This window comes from Prionailurus viverrinus, chromosome B1, assembly GCF_022837055.1.
Source record: "Prionailurus viverrinus isolate Anna chromosome B1, UM_Priviv_1.0, whole genome shotgun sequence".
Lineage (NCBI taxonomy): Eukaryota > Metazoa > Chordata > Mammalia > Carnivora > Felidae > Prionailurus > Prionailurus viverrinus.
In genome coordinates this window covers 77,344,436-77,367,214 of record NC_062564.1, presented here as the reverse complement: position 1 = coordinate 77,367,214, position 22,779 = coordinate 77,344,436, and the positions used below count along the sequence as shown (strand labels likewise).

Sequence of the window (22,779 nt, the reverse complement as noted above, 5' to 3'; positions counted from 1 at the left end):
ACTTCATATATTGAAAACAAAGTAATTAAAAAAAAGAAATAGCCCCTCAAAGAATTTTATTTATCACTTTTTCTTCACTTTTTCCTTCAGCCTTTTGTATAAAGCAACATAAAATATAGAGGCACAACTGAGGTTTGAAATCACAGGAAACATACAGGTAGAAGATTCAGGAAAGTAGGTTGGTAATATGGTAGCTTAATAACTCTACCACATGCCTAAACTGTTTTGAATGAACTTTGCTTCATCTAGATAGTTTTGGTTCCAGGTGATATAAATTTGTTTATTATGTTAAATTTCTATTATGGAATAGGATAATGAATCCCCATGTATCCCTTAGTCAATTTCAATAATTATTAACACATTTGGCCTTAGGCTATCTCATAGAGGGTTCAGCTTAGGCAATGTGCTAGAAAGATTCACTGAAAAACAAGAGTGTTCCCTGCTTTTAAGCAGTTTTTTTTCACCTCTACTGTAAAACTACATTGAGGAAAAAATATCCTACAATGACCAAAAGATTGTGAATATTGGCCAGCAGGTTTCATCTTTCTTAAGATCAAACATTCTTGGGCTTGCAAGAGATGTTCAATCCTCAAGTTGCAAATTTGATTATGTGATTTCTCTAAGTAAAATCCTTCCATCCAAATTCCTTTCCACAGGGTTGCACCACTCATGGGGTTAAGTATGCAGACACTGAAATCAGACTGCTTAATTCAAAATCTTAGCTTTATCACATATTAGCTGAGTGACTTTGGGCAAGTAACTTAACCTTCTGTGACTGTGTTTCCTCATCTAAAAATGGTGATAATAGAGTGAATATTTTATTGTTTTTTATGAAGATTAAATGAGATGATATATAACACTTAGAACAATTCTTGACACGAAGCAAACTAGCCATAAGTGTTTGATGTATATATATTATATATATACAATATATACATTATATATATACATTATATATGTATAAAATAAGTGTTGATGTATATATATGTATAAATATATATGACTTAATTAACACAGTGCTGGCTGAGGTTAAGTAAGCATTCATAACTGTTACCAACCAGTCATAATTAAGATTAATAATAACATAGCCCTTGCCTATAGTTCCAGTCTCACCCTCTGCCACTGGTCATCTCATACTGTATAATGTGAGATGCAATGTGTCATACTGCCTTTGTACAGATTGTTTTCTTTTCCTGTTTTTTTTTTTTTCTATTTCTTTTCTCTGTGTGGTTGCCTCCTTATCATTCTTTAAGACTTAGCTCAGGCATCTCTGCCTTCTGGGAAAGCTCATTTTTGATCTCATCCAGACCTTTGCTGTCCCTCCTTGCTGCTCTTAGAGCAGTGTGTACTGATCCCTACTACTTACTTATCTAATATTCTAATTACTCGTTAATAATTTTTGCCTTATTGACTAGGCTGTGAGTCTCTTTGAGACCAGAGACTGTCAAATATTTTTGTGCTTCTGGGGGCTTGACATACAGTAGTTGCTCAATAAATATTTACTGAAAGAATGAATGGCCATTCAAGTCAACATAATTCAGCAGGGATCCAGCCAAGATACACTCCTACCACTATTACAAAGCAGCCCTACATTGAATAAAACATTCTATTAAACATTTCTCCTAAAAAGCTTACTTTATTACTTAACATTCTTATTCATCAATTCCCAATTATTTCTGCAAATAGCACGTTACTACTTTCTATAATAAAACCTGAGTTCAGCAGGCAGCATTCCAGATGTTGAAATACATAGTAATAAAAAAGACTATGCAAATACTCTGAGACATTCCAGTAAAACCACATATTTATATTTTATAAACAGCATCTCAAATATTACCTAGAGAATTTATTAATGGATTTCCAAATGGAAATATTATGAAAATATTTTCAACAAGCTGTGTATTCCATTGTTTTCTGGGCCAACTATTGCATACCTGCATGATTTTATAGCTGTATCCAGAGAGGGAGAGAATATGTATATAAAGAGAATATAGATACACACACTAGAGAAAATAAAAGAAAGAAAGAAAGGAAAGGAAATAAAAGTAGACTTGGCTTAGTGACAATGTGGTATTTGGCTTCAATTTAATAATGACTATTTTAGTCTCTCAGAACTGGTCTTTTTAATCTAAGAGAGAAAACAAGTTAAATCAACATAACACTTAGTAACCAACAATAAAGTTGTAAAATTTTATTTTAAGATGGGTTTGGAAGAGAAATAACTTAAAAATTTGGATGCAATTAAGGTAAACACATTATGTACACTGTTTCTTTTAAGCACACAACTCTGCAATTGCATTTTATCCCCTATATATTTACATCTAAAAGCACTAGAAAATTGGGATAGAGAAACTGAAAAGAATAACTTATTAAGTAAACACATTCCATTTATTAACATATCAAGATTTTCTGTCATTACCTAAATTAAATTCTACAAAGTGGTCTCAAGATTCTAGAGTAATTCTTTACCAAGAAAGGTTTAAAAATCCAAATAAGACTTTATATTTTATATTTCAGAATTCACTTTTCAGTATTTAAAAACGAGTCACATTAAGAACATTCACTGATTTCTACTGTTACATATAATTATCATTACTTGTGCCAGTTTTTCTCTTGCCTTTCACACATTTGATCTTAAGTTGAGGACGACTTGCCAAATATTTGACAGGTTTCCACTCATTGTTTACCGACTGTCTAGTTGACCAGCCTCAGTGCTCTTTGGAGCCACAGTTAAAAATCTAGTTTTGGCGGGGGCACATGGGTGCTCAGTCGGTTAATCATCCAACTCTTGATTTCAGTTCAGGTCATGATCTCACAGTTTGTGGGATTGAGCCCTGGGTGAAGCTCTGTGCTGACAGCACAGACCCTGCTTGCGATTCTCTCTCCCCTCGCGCCCCCCCACCCCCTCTGCCCCTCCTCCACTCATGCTGTCTCTCTCAAAATAAATAAAACTTGAACTAAATAAACTAAATAAACTAAATAAACTAAATAAAAAGTTGAACTAAGTGTATCTGACATGGAAACCAGACTATAATACACTGATTGAAAAAAAAATCATAATTACCAAAGAATATGGTGTATGACCTCATTTAAGTAAAAAATTAACATAAATAAAAATATTTAAACACACACATATATTTACATGTGTTATGCCAGTATACATATACTCAGTAAAACCGTGGTTTGCAAGCATAATTTGTTCCAGAAACATGCTTGTAATCCAAAGTATTTGTATATCAAAGTGAATTTCAAGAACCACTGGCTCAGGTGTGATCATGTGACATTCAGTGTCACATACTACTTGTACTGCAAGACATCGCTCATTTATCAAGTTAAAACTGATTAGAAATGTTTGCTTGTCTTGTGGAATACTCGCAGAACAAGTTACTTGCAATCTGACGTTTTACTGTACTTGAATATATATGCATAAAATCTGGGAGGGATGTACCAAACTATTATCAGCTGTTATCTGTGTGGGGAGTAGATGGAAAGATTTGCAGAATAAAAATTAATACTTTATTCACTTTTATACTGCTTAACATCTTACACAAAAAAATGCATTATTTAAAAAAAAAAAACAACATGGGGTATCTGGATGGCTCAGTTGGTTAAGCATCTGACTTTGGCTCAGGTCATGATCTCATGGTTCTTGAGTTCAAGCCCCGTGTCAGGCTCTCTGTACTGACAGCTCAGAGCCTGGAACCTGCTTCAGATTCTATGTCTCCCTCTCTCTCTGCCCCTCCCCTGCTCGTGTTCTCTCACTCTCAAAACTTAATAAAAATTAAAAAAAAAATTTTAAAGAAAGAAAAACAGGGGTGCCTGGGTGCCTCAGTTGGTTAAGTGTCTGACTCTTGATTTTGGTCATGATCTTGGGGTTTGTGAGTTTGAGCTCTGCACCAGGCTCCGCACTGACAGTATAGAATCTGCTTGAGACCCTCTCTCTCTGCCCTCTCCTGCTTGTGCTCTCTCTCTGTCAAAATGAATAAACTTAAAAAAAAAAACTAAAAAAAATAAAAACAAAAAATTTTCCACTTTGAAAAAATCTTAAATAAAAAATATGAAAATCTAAATGAAAACCTGCCAATATTTGATACAGCTTTATGAAGTTTAATTTCTCCATCAACATAGTAGCCAGAAGAATTTAATCATTTAGGAACAACTCCAGCTGATAAACTGGTCAAAAACTGTGAAATCCAGAGATCTTACTACAAAGTTAATTTTGTTATTTGAGCTTGTTTCCTAATTTATGTCAACCTGATTTCAAGGAACCATTCATTTAGCAATATTTTGTTATCACTTAGTATTAATTAAATATTTATAAAAGTATATAAATTTTATAAGTAAATTATATGTTTTTCACAATGCATTGCTTATCTGGAGGCATATACATGTCATGATGATGGTAAGGAGTACCTAAAGAACAAAGATAAAGGGTAGCTTGCTAAGTAAAGTAAAACTTATTTAAAAAATAAGAATACAGTAATTACTCAGCACAGAGGGAATATTAGGGAAGGAGAGGAATATTTTTACTTATGTATTTATTCAATAATATTATGGAAGTTAGTAAGGTAAAACATAAGGCAATTTTAAATTGTAAAAATATGCACAGATATCCCATTAGTGCATTTAACTGAACCCATACATTCCAGACACACATTAAATTGAGGCCTGGCCCAGCCTTACTACAATCTCCACTTCTTATAGCTGTCCATCCACTGCAAGCATAATCCCAGCTGCCAATCTGAAAGAAACCAGCTAGTCAGAGCAGACACAACCAACAGAAACAAACGTCACTCAATAACATTCAGCGGCACTGTGTTCATGGATAATTTCAAACAGTATCTCTGTCTAGAACATTGATGTGCTCATTCAAAACACCTCCATCTCTAGCTACTGGAAATGAGTAGATAAAGCAGCCTGCCTAGAAAAATAAGTGAAATGTTGCTTCAAAGAGGTTGCCAATGCTAAGAGGAAAACAGTGAAAATGTAGTGCAAATGTCTTAAGGAAAAGAAAAAATCAGGAGAGTTAATTTACTGTATTCAGAACATGAAATAATTATTTCTCAAAATCAAACAAATGTGTTTAAAATCATTTAGTCTATTTTCTCAGTAATATTTGTGAGTATCCACTGTGTGAGAATAATGAAATGAGGTACAGTGAGAGATCAGATGACATGATCTTCGATCTCAAGGAACTTAGAGTTGAAAGACAACACACACACACACACACACACACACACACTTCCAATTACACAGTACTGGCAGGGATAGAGAGGGGTAAGACAACAAATTTACTGTTATAGCACAGTTTAATAATACTTAATATGTAAATCATTTGCCCTTGACTCCAGAATTTTCCAAATATGAACAGAATTTCAGTTGCTTCTTTGCAACAACAATGAAAACTAAAAACAGTGATTATATTCTAAGTAAACTTCCTCATCTTTGTTAGCAATGCTTTTAAAGTTGCTATTCTGAACATTTAGAAACCTATCACATTTTCAAATAATCTTATATAGATTTTTCAAATCCATGAAATTTTTTTCATCTTAACTCTTTCTAGAAGCTTGCATTCAGTTTAAAATTAAGAGAACAAAAGTTAATCACTTGCTTTGAGGCTACTTTTCACATTCTCAGTTTAGAATGAAGATGGCATCTGAAGCAAAAGGGTTCATGATAGAAGGCATCAGCATGACAGAATGGCTCAGAATTCCTTGGGTAGCTGACAGGGTAAAAAAAAAAGATATTAATACCCTGCCTGCTTTATATCCTTGCATGTATAATTTAGCTACACCTATTAACTAAGACTGCAATATGCAATAATAACTAGCAAAATATAAGGATCAGCTTTACTGACAACTTTGATGTTCATTTAGTTGACTAAGGGAAACTTTATTTACTGTGGTTTTGATGTACAAGAAAGTCTGGCATAATTTCAAGTTATTTTTTTCTGTAGGTTTTCAATTAAAACTTGACTAATCCTTACTGTTTATTTGCCTTTTCATTGTATAGTTCCTGCCCTGCACTATGTCAAATATGCCATCTGTGTAACACACTTCTGGCCAGAGATACTTCAGAATTATTTTTGTAACACTCTGAATTGTGGCTGTATGAAATCTTAACTCACTGTATTCAATACTTCTAATTTACTCTATTGCCACAATCATAGTAATCATGTTGTCTTATTGTCCTACTCTTAAATCTCACTGCAGTCACAACAAAGATTCCTGCCCCACCTGCTCAAAACAGACTTACAGCCCATTCCTCTAACTATTTAACAAATGTTAACAATGCTATAAATACCAATTGTGTTTATGCTTTCTGAAAGATTCACTGCAGGCAGTGTTCTGCAGTAGTGTTAGAGCTGAAACAAGTTGTTGACTCCCACCATGAAAGTGATTGAATTCTAAGCCAAAAATGCTTTTCCTTGGATAAGATATCTGATTTGCTACTGCTGTCATGAAACTGGGGTCATGTAAACTTAAACACTGCTGCTGCTGCTTTTGGAAAACAGACCTTCTTAGAGTGATTATGTGTTGCTAAAACGGCATTTGGAAGGATAAATTTGGAAGAGGGAAAACCAACCACTGACACTAAACACAACTTAGGGAAATTTTTCAGATTTTACTTTCACATTGTGAGCCCCATTGTATATAATTCTTTAAATTGAGCAATATCACGGCTCTCCTCATCCTCTTCCCCACCCATCTATGTAAATAGAGCTGAGTTCCACTTTCAAAAGGAAATTAGTAACTAATTTCTGAACTCACATAAACATAAAATAACACTATTTGCTTGAAAAGTAAAGGAGAAACGACCCTTCCAGAGGAAAAGTGGTGAAAACTTCTGGCAAGGTGCAAGATAACAAAACACAATTATCGTTCATATTAATGTCGTTCCTGAGCAACAGCTACCTACCTGAGCAATTTATTTTTCTGTCTTTCAACTTCCCCACCTCTTCTCCTAACCTTTCGCACACCTCAGGATTTGCCCTGCACTCCCTACACAATGGCAGGTCAAATCCCGTGCTGTGTCTGTATTTCCCCTTTTGTCAAAACCTATTATCAAATCCCATGCACAAAGAGCTGAATGATTGGAAAAGGTTGTTTTAAAAAAAAAAGATGTGTAATCAAATTACTGTATCTTTAATGGTGGAGTTTTAAACATTAGTAAAAGGTGAAGGATTCTGTGGCAGAGGATTTTTTTCTGTATATATCAAACCACATCTATTATAGGAACTGTTAGAGCTGACTTCAGTATGTGACTCTGGTATTAGTTAAAAAAAATACAAATTTGGGGATAGGGGCTTTCTACTGTTTTACTTTATAGTTTTGCATAATTTAAATTTAGTTAAATTAAATTTATAGTTATTATGCATTGCTTTGCTGAGTAAGTTTTAAAAGCCCTTTATAGGGGCGCCTGGGTGGCGCAGTCGGTTAAGCGTCCGACTTCAGCCAGGTCACGATCTCGCGGTCCGTGAGTTTGAGCCCGCGTCAGGCTCTGGGCTGATGGCTCAGAGCCTGGAGCCTGTTTCCGATTCTGTGTCTCCCTCTCTCTCTGCCCCTCCCCCGTTCATGCTCTGTCTCTCTCTGTCCCAAAAATAAATAAACGTTGAAAAAAAAATTAAAAAAAAAAAAAAGAAAAAAAAAAGCCCTTTATATAGCTATTTAATCTCACACACACACACACACACACACACACACAACTAAGTAGTGAACCCAGAGATCTAGAATTCATGGATATTGGGCCAAAAGCCTTCTTGATTTTAGAAAATGATGACAAGAATTACAATTAGCAGTGATATATCTAAAATATTTTCCCTACAAGTATAAGGGACCTTTTTGGTCCTCCTCAAATATGATGGGAAAAGAGAAGAAATAAACTCAAATTGTTAAAAGGTATGAAAAAAATCATAGCTCAGTGAATTAAATAACAAAATAAGAGATTGGAGGTACTCTGATTTCTGAGTGAGAAAAAGTTTAAGATATTAACATAACCAAAAACCAGAAAGTAATCATAAAAGATCTCTGAAGAGCCAAAAGCAAAGTCAGTATCTTTATCCTCATGTTAACATGCCTTACTTGTTCAGATTTTCAAGAGGAGACTTTTTCCCTTCAAAAGAGAAAAAGAGTTGTGGATTGGTTGGCTTTTTCTCCTTGATTTTGAAGAGAAACAATTTTCAGAATATAGAAAGTAGCAAATGAAAGAACTCCATGATCTCACTAACTAAAGATAATGACCATTTTTGGTTAGACTGCCATATAAACATCTTTAAGTCTATAATTCCAGACGTGTCCTTATGCATACATACACATATAAAACTTGTATTTAAATGTTCAGAACATGTTTTCCCAGGAATATGGCAAAATATATTTCCAAAGCAATATTTTGGACAATGTATAGCATTGTACTATATGGATTTACCAGTATTTATTCAATCAGTTCTCTATTATTAGACATTTATGTGTTTGTTTGTTTGGTTTTTTTTTTTGCTATTATGAACAACTATACAACTTAACATTTTTCTGCATACTTGTTCAATTACTGCTTTGGTTAACATTCTTTGTAAATAATGCATGAATATTTTAAAAACTGATATAGATTGCTATAAAGATTAAATTGATTTTCATCCTCACCAAATACATGACAATGGCTGTTTTCTTTTATCCTTTTTTTTTTAATTGCCAGAAACTATTCTGAGATTCTAATGTGAAAACAGAACCCTTTCCCAGAGGAGCGGGGGGGGGGGGTGGGGGGGGGGGGGACTAGAGATTCATGACAATGTCTGCTTTCTAACATTAGGATTTTCATTATTTTAAATCTTAAATAATCCAACAGGCAAAAATATTGCATTTTAAACTGAATTTTATTGATTACTGGTGAGGATGAACTACTTATCATTTGTGGCTTGTATTTCATCTTTTGTGAATTATCTGTTCCTAAACTTTGTTATAGTTTTGGGTTTTTTTTTTTTTGGATGTATACAAACTTCAGTTTTTATGTAGTTAAGTGCATCGATTTCCTTAATGACTTTTGGTTTTGATATTAGACTTACAAAATGGGCCTTTTCCATTCCAAGACTATAAAACTACTCACCTGTATTATCTTCTAAGTTCTGTAGTTTCATTTTTTACATTCATAAAATAATCTTTATTCTAAACAAATACATGTAATTCATTTTTAATTTCTTCCACTTTAAGATGTGAAACAGGAATCTAAATTAATTTATATCTAAACAATTAGCTAGCTGTCCCAACATCACATATTAAACATGATAGCCTTTTCCCACGTGACTTAAAATACCATTTTTATAAAAAATGCTCATATGTAATATGCCTATTTCTGGAAGCTCTATTCTGTTCCACTGAACTTCAGTTCCTTCACTACGACATGTTGTCTTGATTACTGTAGTTTATATTTATGTATCTCGTAATCAAACCTATTTACTTTTTCTTTAATTTAGTTCTATCAAATCCGGTTTCTCAGGCTACTGCATTTAAGAAATTGTAGAGTAGGAGGATGGATGTCCAAAAGATATACTTGACACAGTACAAGAAGCAAGACTGATAGCTTAAGGGTAGAAATAGAAAAATATATAAAAAGAGAGCATAAAAACTAAAAAACAGCAGTATGGAATTGTTTAGTTTAAGGCCAAATATAGCACAGAACAATAACTAATATTAATAATTTTAAAAAACCATATTTGCTAATCTTCCCCACTTCTCATTACTGTCTTCCTATAAAATGTCCTCTTTTCCTATAAACTGTATAACACGCATTGTTTTACAAATATACATGCAAGGTTTGGGACACCTGGGTGGCTCAGTTGGTTAAGCATCCAACTTCGGCTCAGGTCATGATCTCCCAGTTTGTGAGCTGGAGCCCCACATCAGGTGAGCTTGAGCCCTGCTTCAGGCTCTGTGCTGACAATGTTGAGCCTGTGTGGGATTCTCTCCCTCTCCCTCCTCTGCCCCTAGTGGGATTCTCTCTCTCTCTCTCCCTCTCTCTCTCTCAAAAATAATATAATATAATATAATATAATATAATATAATATAATATAATATAATATAATAAATATAATATAATATAATATAATAAATATAATATAATATACTAGAATATAATTATAGTATATTATATATATATAATAGTATAGTATAGTATATATATATATAATATAATATAATATAATATACTAGAATTATAATATTGCCATCTAGTGAAGGCAAGCCCTCACTGAAGTGATGACCTTTAAGGTGAGGCATAAATGAGGACGAACCAGAATGTGAAAATCTGGAATAATCAGAGAAAACAACCATCAAAAAAAGGTGCTAAGTCAATGAAAATCTTCATATGATCAGGAACAGAAACAAGGTCAGTATGGCAGGACACACGAATGAGTAAGAGAATAACCTGGCATGAGATCAGAGAGGTAGGCAAGGGCCAGATCACGTGGGTCAAAGTGGATTTTAATCTGTTTACTGTGAAAGAGGAAGGTTTAAGTAGAGGAGTGACTTGATCTGATTTATATTTTCAAAATAATATTCTGGCAGCTCTGTAGAAAATGGACTGTGGGCAGAAAGGGGTGACCAGGTGTATTAATACTAGCCAGGGGAGAGATGATGATGGTGGCTTAGATTAATGATGGACAGATATAAATGGTTTCCAAATATGTTTTGGAGATACCATCAACTTAGCTGCTATTTTTTTTATTTTAATTTATTATTTTTTTAAATTTACATTCAAGTTAGTTAGCATATAATGCAGTAATGATTTCAGGAGTGGAATCCAGTGATTCATCCCCTACATATAACACCCAGTGCTCATCCTAACAACAAGCTCATCCCCTTGCCCACTTAGCCCATCCTCCAACCCCAAACGACCTCCAGCAACCCTCAGTTTGTTCTCTGTATTTAAGACCCACTTATGTTTTGTTCTCTTCCCTGTTTTTGTTATTTTTGCTTCTCTTCCCTTATGTTCATCTGTTTTGTATCTTAAATTCCACATATGAGTGAAGTCATATGGTATTTGTCTTATCTGACTAATTTCACTTAGCATAATACCTTCTAGTTCCATCCATGTAGTTGCAAATGGCAAGACTGCATTCTTCTTGATTGCTGAGTAATACTCCACTGTGTGTGTGTGTGTGTGTGTGTGTATGTGTGTGTGTGTGTGTGTGTGTGTGTGTATACACACACAAATATATATACACACCACATTTTCTTTATCCATTCATCTGTCGATGGACATTTGGTCTCTTTCCATACGTTGGCTATTGTCAACTAAGCTATTCTTCAACCAACTTCCCATATCTTCCCCACCTACCACATAGTTTTTTCCAGTCATAGAGCCATACCATTCTCCTTCCCACATGCTGTACTCTCTGCTTTGAATGCCCTTACCCTTTCTGCTGCTTTGCCTACTTCAGTCTTCATTTCTTAAGGATTATGTTTAGGCAGTTATTGCCCCCTTAAACTGGGTTAGCTTTTCCTCCTTTGTGCTCCTATATATAGTGTATAAATCTCAGGCAGAGCATATCACTGTACATACAATTTTTAAAACTTATTCCTGACCTACTAAAACTCTATCAATGAAATGTCTTATACTACGGTCTAGATAACCCAGTTCTCAACTTTTGGATAGAGCAAATACCAGTTATATTAAAATTGACAGTTGAACTGTGGATAAGAATATAAAATTGTTCTAGAAACCACACTTGTAAATAAAATTATATTCTAAATATATTTAAAGAAAATATATAAGGTAAATACCTATGTTACATTTTTTTAGGAAAGGAAAAATTATTTGTATAATTAATATTCAATTCATTACATATTTATTTTGTGAATTTGGATTTTACAAGGTTTTTGCCCTTAGTAAAAATATTTATTCTTACTCATATCTGACTCTGAATTCAATTATCCTAATTTTTCTCTTTCTAAATTTCTTTCCTTGATCTTAGTTTTTTTGAAATGGTGTTAGAAACATTTTTTTTTTAGGTAGGCTCCACGTCCAACATGGGGCTTGAACTCACAACCCCAAGATCAAGAGTCACATGCTCTACTGACTGAGCCAGCCAGGCACCCCAGAAAGGTTTGATAAGATCGTATAAAGGAAGAGAAGTATGTCAAAACCATCTTCAGTAGAATTAACAATAAGAAAATAACCAACTTTGATATATTTATACTTTGTCCAGGAAATAATACATGTACTCATCACAGGAAACAAATTCCATAATTAAGTATGGTGATGGGTGTTAGTTAGACTTAACTTTGGTGATAATTTCACAATATATACAAATATCAATTATGTTGTATACCTGAAACTAATATAATGTTGTATGTCAATTATACCTCAATTTTTAAAATGCAAAAACAGAATATATATAATGCTGGAAAATAGAACAGATGAAAAAATAGTAAAAGAGAAAAAGAAAAAAACTAGTATCAAAGAGACAGAAATAAAGAGCAAAGAGGTCTGTTAGAATAAAAAGCTAAAGAATATATCTTTTAGTGGAGGTCATAGATATTTGAAAGAAAAATAGTACATATGCCTGAAAAATAATTCTCTCTCATGTGTGATATATGTAAATGTAGACATGGTTGTATATTGATATCCCAGCTGTTTTCTAAAAATTAAAAACAACATAAAAGTTTAATGTGCTACAGGCTGTTTCTCTGATTACTCTTCCCCCCTTATGGTTATTATTTCTGTCGTTTAGTGCTTTTTTATAGAGAGATTATTTTTATGATCACTTACTAGGCCATATGTATTCACCATTCACTCTAGAGTAAAACTTTCTCAAGAGAAATGAAGCTCTTCCCAAGTAGTGGGTAAATACATGACTTGTACATAAACAACTTGTCTCTCTGTGAATATCTAAGTGTTCCAAGTTTAAATATATAGTAGTGAACAGAAATAAGTAAAACTATAGTTACTGACAGAAAGAAGTCTAGTCTAGTCTGCTTTTAATACTAGAGAAGCACAAATCTATTGTGGTCCCATGACTGTGGTCTTGCAGAGATAATGTTTTAATATAAGTCAAGTGTCTGTAAAAATTTACTAATATTAGAGATGTTAAAGAATCTTAGGGGAACAAGATTCTGAAGAAAAGATAGTGTAGCCTGGAGATGGGGTGGGGAGCAAAACAAAGGGCAACAGTGGGAGGTTTATAACTAGCAGGAAGCTGTGACAAGAAGTGACTTGGAGGCTGCCCAGGCCTGGCGGTTACAGGCACATGGCAGGCCAGGGTTAGAGCAGTAGGAGCTACCATCCTGGGTCATCCTGTATAGCCTCACTCCAATCTCAAAGTTGGAAGGAAAGTGTTCATAAACAGGCAGTCTGTGAGCAACCTCTCTGAAATAGTGCCCTACTCACAAGTCACTCTGTATCCCCTTACCTGGCCTTATTTTCTTCATAGCACTTATCACTAATTAAGATTAATCTTTACTGCTTATTTTGTGTGCACCCTGTTACACTGTGAGTTCCATGGGGGGAGGGATTTCGTCTGACTTTATTGCTTATCTCTGTATTTTTAGTACCTTGAATAAAATGAATATTTTTTGTATAAATGAATGAAAGAATAAATTGTCCCAATTTACCAGTGCCTTTCTTATCTATCCAAACCAGCCTAGATCTACCCTTTAACAATTCACCAGTCACCCTTCCACTTTCGATCCTTCCTTATATATTCCACCATAACGTACCATGCAAAACCCCATCTGTTTCTCTCTCCATATATATTTACACTTACACACAAACACACACACACCCCTTACAGCATGTTTGTACACCCAACTCTCCTGCTGTTGACAACAGAGAAAAATGGTGGAAAGAAAGTAATCATTTATTATTGAGCATCTATTAAGCACCCATCATTTTGTTAGTTATTTCCATAAATATTATCTCAACATTAATAAACAAACTCTCATAATTTTGTTGCCTTTACCCCTCATTCATGCACATTTACTTAAACCAGTCCTCAGACTAACCTCTACTCTCTAATCTCAGACAAGGCAGTATCGTTCCCTGCTGTCCAGTGCTTATCTCTATCTGTCTCATCAGTTTTATTCCTTTCCAGTTCCTCATAGAGCATGGAAGTCTATTACATGCTTTCATTCATGTATGTTTGACATGCTTCCCTCTTTTTGGATCTTTCCAATTAACATAGAATCATGGTCAAATATCTATCCGTTAAAAAAGAAAAAAAGCTCAGAGTGACTGCTAATGGGCATGGAGTTTCTTTTTGTGGTGACAAAAATGTTCTAAAGTTAGATTGTGGTGGTGCCTGTAAAAGTCTGAGTATGCTAAGAACTATTGTACACTTTAAATGGGTGAATTGTATCATCTGTGAGCTATATCTCAATGAAGTGATTAAAGATTCTCCCTTCAATTACTTCCTTTTCTCACTGTGTTTACTTGTTCATGTCCCATCCACCGCTTCTAAGCTACTTTCTGTAAGATCACACAGTGACTCTTAGAATAATCCGGTGGGTACCCTTTCGCTTCTTATCTGTTCAATCTTCTTTCAAATAGGTTCTAAAACACACACGTGGTTATGTCACTAACCTTCGACCGATAATCCATTGCCTTATAGTACAGTTATAATTACATTTTATGTCACTGAAGGCCCTTTAGAGTATGGTCCTGTCTCTCTTTCTCACCCTATCACCTTTGGTTCATTGCATTCTCCCATCATGATCTCTCTCTCACCTATGTGCAGAAAGTGTTTACCCTTTCTTCTGTGTAGATACCCTTTGCTCATGACTCTACCCAGTGTTCTCATTTATCCTCCAATCTATAGCCTCTCATTTCCCAGAAAACAGGATTGGATTCTGGCTTTCTGGGTTTAGTGCCTATTCTGTATGTTTGTGCATACATACAGTGTACTTACCTCTATACTGAATTTATCACAGTATATTGTAATTGTTTACTTATCCATATTTCCACGTTAGACAATGAACTCAAGCTGATGAGGGCAGGGACTTACCTTTCAACTTTTTACCCTTATTATATAATTTGGGTTTAGTAAAAGGTTGTTTTAAAAAGTGAATAAATTAATGCCTACTCTTGTTTTCTGTTTTCTCCTTGCCTCACTTCACAATGAACTCTGCATGTGTCCTCTAGGAAACAGTCTCTGATAACCTATCTAGCATTAGCATTTTATGATCTTTCTGTGATGATCAGTAATTCATATTCTTTTTATGGTTGTGTTTCTTAACAGAGAACACCATAAGGAAAAGAATTACCATGTAATGAATCCTTATGATAAGATAGGTACCACGCCAGACACTTTATGTGTATTATACCCCGTCTAGTCTTCTATGGGGTGAGCATTCTCATACCAGTTCTATATATGTGGAAATAGAGTCTAAGGAAGATCCAAGTCACACAACTAGTAGGCATCAGGGTTAGGAATTAAATTTCTTTTTCTTTCTTTCTTTCTTTCTTTCTTTCTTTCTTTCTTTCTTTCTTTCATCTATCTATCATCTATTTGCTTGTTTGTTTATTCTACTGTATCACATTGCATTGTATCACAAGACTTAACACTATGATATAGGATGGCTATAAAAATTATATTTGTTTTAATAACATCCAGAAAACTTTGAGAATTAATCATGCATATTTATATGAATAGTGTTAAATAATGACATGATATATAGTAGTCCCCCTTATCTGTGGTTTTGCTTTTGATGGATTCAGTTATCTGTCATCGACCATGGTCTAGAAGCAAATGATCATCCTTCTGCCACATCATCAGTTCAATACTAACCTAACATTATGCCACAATGCCTACACATCATCCACCTCACTTCATCTCATCATGTAGGCATTTATCATCTCACATCATCACAAGAAGAAGGGTAAGTACAATACAGTAAGATATTTTGAAAAAGAGAGAGAAACCACATTCACCTTTTATTATTGTATTTGTTATAATGTTCTATTTTACTATTGGTTATTGTTGTCATTCTCTTACTATGCCTAATTTATAAATTAAACTGTATTTTAGGTAAGTATGTATAGGACAAAACATCGTATGAATAAGGTTTGGTACTATCCATAGTTTCAGGCATCCATTGGGGGTCTTGAAACATATTCCCCATGGATAAGGGTCAGGGGGACTACTGTATCCATTTTTCAAGAATATTGAGTGCCTACCATACTTAGAACATAATAGGCCATGTTTTTTATATAATATGAAAATAAATGGGATAAGTGGAAAACCCTCCAGTTAGAGTTTAATTTGCTAATAATTAACTACTTGGGGTTGTGGGTAAAAAAAGGAAGCCAAGGAAACTTAAAGCAAAAGTTTTAAATAATCTGTAGCAAAAGCTGATCTAGAAAAATTAATATTAAAAACTTATTTGGTAAGGTAGCTCCTCAAAAAGTTAACACAGTATTACCATACAATCTAGCAATTCTACTTTGGGGTATATATACAAAAGAACTGAAAGCAGAGACTTAAACAGACACTTATATACCAATGTTTATAAACGCACTATTCACAATAGCCGAAAGGTGAAAACAACCCAAAATGTCCATGAACATATGAATGGATAAAAAACACACAAACAACAGATATATTATTCATCCTTGTAAGGAAGGAAATTCTGACACATGCTACAGCATAGATGAACCTTGAAGATACTATGCTAAGTAAAGTAAGCCAGCCACAAAAGGATAAATATTATATGATTCCACTTCGATGAGGTACCTAGTGTAGTCAAGTTCCTGGAGATAGAAAGTAGAATGGTGATAGTCAAGGACTAAAGGGCAGGGGGTGGGGATGAGGAGTTACTATTTTAACAAATACAGAGTTTCAGTTTGGGAAGATGGAAAACTTCTGGAGATGGATGGCAGTAATGGCTGCACAACAATGTGAATGTGCTTAATACCACTGAATTAGACTAAAAAATGGATAAAATAATAAATTTTATGCTATATTTTCTCCACAATAAAAAACACTATTTGAAGTCCTCACATGTTTAAAGTGAAAGAAAAACTATACTTTATACATACATTTGACCTATATATCGAATGTCTAAATGGACTATACCCATGTTCAAATATTCTACAAAGTTAATTTAACAAACATTTACTCTCCCATTGTCTAACCACATGCCTAGAATTTGGATTCAGAAAATACCAAAGATATATGACATTCTTCTAGATCTCTACTGTCTAGTCTGGTAGCCACTAGCCATACAGGGTTATTTAAGTTTGGATTAACTAGAAATAAATAAAATTAAACATTCAGTTCTTCAGTTACACTAGCCACATTTCAAATGCACAACAGCCACATGCAACTAGTGGCTACTGTATTGGACAGTGTAGATATAATGTATATTTCCATCAGTCACTGCAGAAAGTTTCACTGGACAGTGCTCTTTTACATTATACTAGAAATATTATATGGTAAAAATCACTGGCGTGTGTGAGGATTCAAGTCCCAGCGAGGTCACGAACTGAAAGGTTATTCTGCTAAATTCACTCCACTCATGTGGTTTCCATTTTATCATAAGCAAACTGAAAGCATGAGGAAGATATTACCCAGTGCTGTCTTGTCTAAAGATACCTGGGAGATCCAGTCAGATAACTTACCTCTCTCAATACAGGATCAGCTATTGAATTCAGATTGACAGCTCCTTCATAGGTCAGGTAATAGAACACGTTGAGGGATCGAACAGCCTCTGGTCCTTGCTGTTTATAGCCAAAAATGAGATCAATCCATTGGTGAAGCTGGCAGGAAACAAATTCACTCTCCAGGGCCTGAAAAAAAAGGGCACAGATCATATTATTGTGCTGAATTTGGCTTTTAAAATATATAGAGAGATTTAGAACAAGCAGTAAAGTTTTACACTAAATTTACTGGGAATAGACTTATTCTGATGTCCTATTTTCCACCAGAATCTGTTCTCCTTTGTTTATAATTAGAAACTTTCTGGCACTTGTTACGCTGAATTATATTAGATTGCTTACATTTCAGTATTATTGTACAATACTGTAAGCATTGTGAGGGCCAGGTCTGGGTCTGTCTTCATAATATTTGTAACTCAGGACCTGACAGTTACCCAATTCATGCTTCAAAGAGAGAAAACATGAAAAATTTACTATCCACCTGAAATGTTCATGATTTTTCTAGATAGAAACCTTTTGTTGTCTATTGAAACAATTATATAACCAAATTATTTAGTGCTTTCAACTGAGTTTTTATGCCAACAAATTTGATCTTTGGAGGAATACTTACAATTACTGAATTATAATTACTGTTATTATTGTAGGTATTAGTATCAAACCTGACCAAAAATTTGATGCTATTAACATAATAGTGCCCAATAAATAATGAATGGATGTAATCAAATGTTCAGAGGAAATTCTGGGCACCAGATCCACTTCCAACTCAACACTGCATTCCCAGTTACCAGCACTGTACCTAAAGCACAGTGAGTACCAACAAATGTTTGCTGGATTTAATACAGTTATAAATATAAAAGAGGTTAAAAAACTGGAAACATTTTTATAAAAGTGTCCAGATTTATAATATTTAATGTTCTTCAAAATTATTTCACCATAAAAGTTTAGCATATGGACTCAATTATCAATAATTAATGCTATTCAAATCACAGAGCTCTAAGATAAATGCTGAAGCTTGATTTGAAGTATACCAAATTATATCAGATGATGTATCTCATAGAAATTCTTTTTAGTGTAATAAGTATATGGCTGTGATATATTTTTGGTGTGGCTTATTATGTTATCAATATTATAAAAAGAAATCTGTTGGTTTTAAAACAAAATTGAGTAATCTCTATAGTAAGCAACCAATAAGATATAAACCATCTCGTGACAAAAGACATTCCTATTAGTTCACAGGTATACACTTGTGTTAAGTATTGCTTTATTAAAATAAGTGCCTGTGGAGGCACCTGGCTGGCTCAGTCAGTGGAACATGTGACTCTTGACCTTAGGACTGTGAGCTTGAGCCCCATGTTGGGTACAGAAATTATTTAAATATTTTTTAAAATCCCTATCTAAAATAAGTGCCTATGAATAAGAAAAGTATTTACAACTGAATTCAAATAATATACTTCCTTTTACTGATAATACTTAAAATGACTTCACAATATATCACATACTATGTAAAATGCAAAAAATAATTCTGTAAATAAAACTCTAGGCAGTTCTCATATTGTAACATATACCTGAATATGAAATAAAAATATTTAGCTAGCTTCAACTGTGAAAGTTACTGTTTTAGACATCTCTTATAAAACTCATTATATTTATAAATTTAGTAAATAGCTAAGAGAGCACAAAAGTGCTGCAAATGTTATTTGAAATTGGAGAAGAAGAGATTGTAATAAGTACATAGATTTAAAATTAATCTGAAAATTCAGGAATTATTAATGGAAGATGCACAAAAATGATACGTTTGTTTCATTAACTTGGGCCTTGAGTAGGGATGGGGGATTGGGGGCCATGTTTAAAGTGACACATAAAAACAGCAATTGTCTTAATTTGTGTGCAGTGCACTCCACACAAAAGCCCTAAATATGTTCAAATTAGAGCAAGCTGCTTGATTGTCACTGCAGTCTCATGTCACATTAATGCATGACAAACATTAAACCATACACTTAAATGGCAATTTATATCATTTAAATGTTTACTGCCAGACTAGCTCATCACTCATTTAAATGTGACTTTCTGACAGCTAATTTCAGTTAATTTTCTCCAATTCACTTAATTAGAACTTTCAATCAGGGAAGGACCTACACATATCTTTGGGCTTATATCCTTTTTAGTTGTTCAAAATCTGAGTTAATAAACTGCTGAAAAGCCCTCCAATAATAGATTAGCATGTAATATCTCTGAGTCTACAAAAAAAGTGTGACTATATGAAGCAATCTCACAGTAGGTACTCTTAGAAAGAACCTACACTTATTTATGTAAATAATACTCTCACCAGTAGTTTAAATAAAAAACATTTAGTTCATATACACGCACTATTGAAACAATAAAAAAACCCTGCATCCAAGCTAATTAAAAATTAATGATTTCAAAATTGTTTAATAAGATAAAACAGTCAGGAGTCTCCTGAGTGTCCGTGGTGTTGTGATTTGAGACTATAAAATTCCAGAAGGCTCAGCAAATGATAAAGTACAAGAGAATTTTCTCAATATTAAAGCTCTAAAAACCAGTGCAATTTTATTTTATGTGTCATCAAACAAAGAATTGCGAGTGTTCCTAATGTTGATTACTTCTTTATGCACATTCAAAAATGGTGAAGTTGGTGACGTTTAGATGCTTAAACCTTTATATCTTGATGCTACATCAGAACGTTAAGCAAAAATGCTGAAATGAAAGACACCATATGCCCCTGTTATACCTCAAACACAGGTGCAGAGATGAGCACTGTGCCCTGGCTCACCCCTGCCTTTACACCGTCATACTGGTCAATCCTTTAAGAGGTCGACTGGTAATTCACAGAATTATTGGCGAAATCTTTCCCAGAAATTGAGAAACAAATTATTTTCATGGGTAGATTTTATTTACATTTCTTAAAACTAAACTAAAAATCTCATTAGTGGTTTTCAAACATTTCTTGCAATTTACCAAAGCTTTAAAAAGGGATACAAAAGAACAACTGCTATGGTTATAAGAGCTCCTAAAAAGTTTAAAATCATTTCAGAAAAAGTCAGTTCAGGACTTTAACATCCTTTCAGTAGTAGTGGATGACAACTGCTTAACCAAAGGTATATAATAATAAAAACTTAGTAAAGATTTGAGGTAAGAGGTAAAGACAAGCAGAATAAAATTATTGAAGGACAGAAATACAACTAATTCAAAATGGAATATCCTGAGAATACATCTTATATCTTGTTTTTGAAATTCAAAAACATAAATTATAAAACATATTAAAATTCTTTAAATCCCTTTATATGTTAAGATTTGAAAAAAACACCCTGTATAAAATACATACATCCACATTTGTAGTCACAAAAAAATAGAAATATGACAGTGCAATGCTGAGCATTTGTGATTTTTCAAAGCCTTTAGGTCAGACAGTCCTCATTAAGACTGGAGTTAAATACGGTTTGCAGCTAGGGGATAGTAACATTCTTCCCATGCTGCTCTCAAACCTAACCAATCAATTGTTAGTACTCCCTTAGCAGGCTGGATACATCATTTACATCCAATGTGTGCTCTGAGTAAAATTTGTAAAAAGAAAATCCACTAAAATGTCCAACACAATACAATAATATTCAACTCATCTGAGTTATTATAAAATAAATCAGTGACTAATGCCCAATTGTTAAGGATCAAATAAGTCTATGAAAAGACTATCATATGAAGCCTCACACAAATTGTCAATCCAATCCAGGGGGACTCATATTAGTCTTGACAAACTGTCTTGGGGCTGATATCTGCTTTCTTAATGAGATCTATTAAGCAGAGACTAAAACACTTGAGATATGCTAAAAAGTACAGTATACAGATGTCAAATACAAACACTTATTAGTAACTTTCATTTGTTTGGTCCACATGCAGAACATCAACAAATTCAAGCTTTAATATTATAAAGATAATAGTAAATTATTCATAAACAACTCATTTGTGTAATCTTGTGTCAGAAATAATTATAACATATATGAATATGTGTCTTACAATCAATCTCATTGAAAGAATGTAATCTGTGTTTTCCTGCCACTAACCCATTAAGGAAATGAATTATTTATGGATAAAAAATATTTTTTACAATTATTCTTGTTTCCTATAGTACAGTCAAATAATATGATAATTTATATAGAAATGGCTTGCTTTTTACTATTTGGGAATAAAAATTCTAAAATAAAAGGCATTAATAATGTGTTTGTTAATCTCTGTATGCTTTAGAGACACTCTAGCAATTTCCTTTTATTTTCAAACAAAATAATGTAAAAATGTAAAAATCAAGAAAAGCAATTTTATTTATTTAAAAAATTTTTTGTTTTAATTATTTAAACAAATTTTTTAAGGTTTATTTATTTTTGAGAGACAGAGCGAGCACCAGTAGGGGAGAGGCAGAGAGGGAGGGAGACACAGAATCCGAAGGAGCTCCAGGCTCTGAGCTGTCAGTAGAGAGCCCAACACGGGCTCAAACTCAAGAACCATAAAATTATGACCGGAGCTGAAGTTGGATGCTTAACTGACTGAGCCACCCAGCGGCCCCTAAAAAATTTTATTTTAGAGAGAAAGAGCACACCAGCGGGGAAAAGGAGCAGAGGAAGAGTGAGAGAATCCAAAGCAGGATCCATGCTCACCACTGAGCCAGATGGCGGGGTTCTATCCCACGAACCCTGGGATCACGACCTGAGTTGAAATCAGGAGTCGAACACTTAACTGACTGAGCCACCCAGCCACCCCGAAAACCAATTTTAATTAACAAAAGAAAGGTAATTGTTTAATTCAAGACCTGAAAACCTTATTTGTGTATTATTCCCAAATTAATGCTAATATTTATTTATACTTTTGTTAAATGGTCTCATACTACACCATTTTTAAAAACCACTAAATAAAAGCTACTGATATCTATAGGACATGATTTTTATGAAAAAACAAAACAAAACAAAACCCAAAGGATCAAATAGTATTTACAAACCTTTAAGTACAGAAATAATTGCATAACGAGAAGAAAGTAGGTCTGTGTAACACAGATACACTTCTCTCAAGACCTATATCACCACTTCCATTCGTAGGTTTCTAGAAGACCTGATTCAATTCTGAGATTCAAAATGC

The 22,779-nt window shown here is 33.8% G+C and overlaps 1 protein-coding gene across 6 annotated transcripts in view; it reads right to left on the bottom strand.

Moving 5' to 3' along the window:
- Window positions 1-22,779, bottom strand: part of LRBA (LPS responsive beige-like anchor protein) — a 787,622-nt gene that overhangs the window by 63,106 nt on the left and 701,737 nt on the right. For all 6 annotated transcript variants that reach the window (XM_047856873.1, XM_047856874.1, XM_047856875.1 and 3 more), the window contains one exon: window positions 17,605-17,772. In XM_047856873.1, coding sequence (XP_047712829.1) covers window positions 17,605-17,772 — 168 coding nt within the window. The remainder of the gene's footprint in view (window positions 1-17,604; window positions 17,773-22,779) is intronic.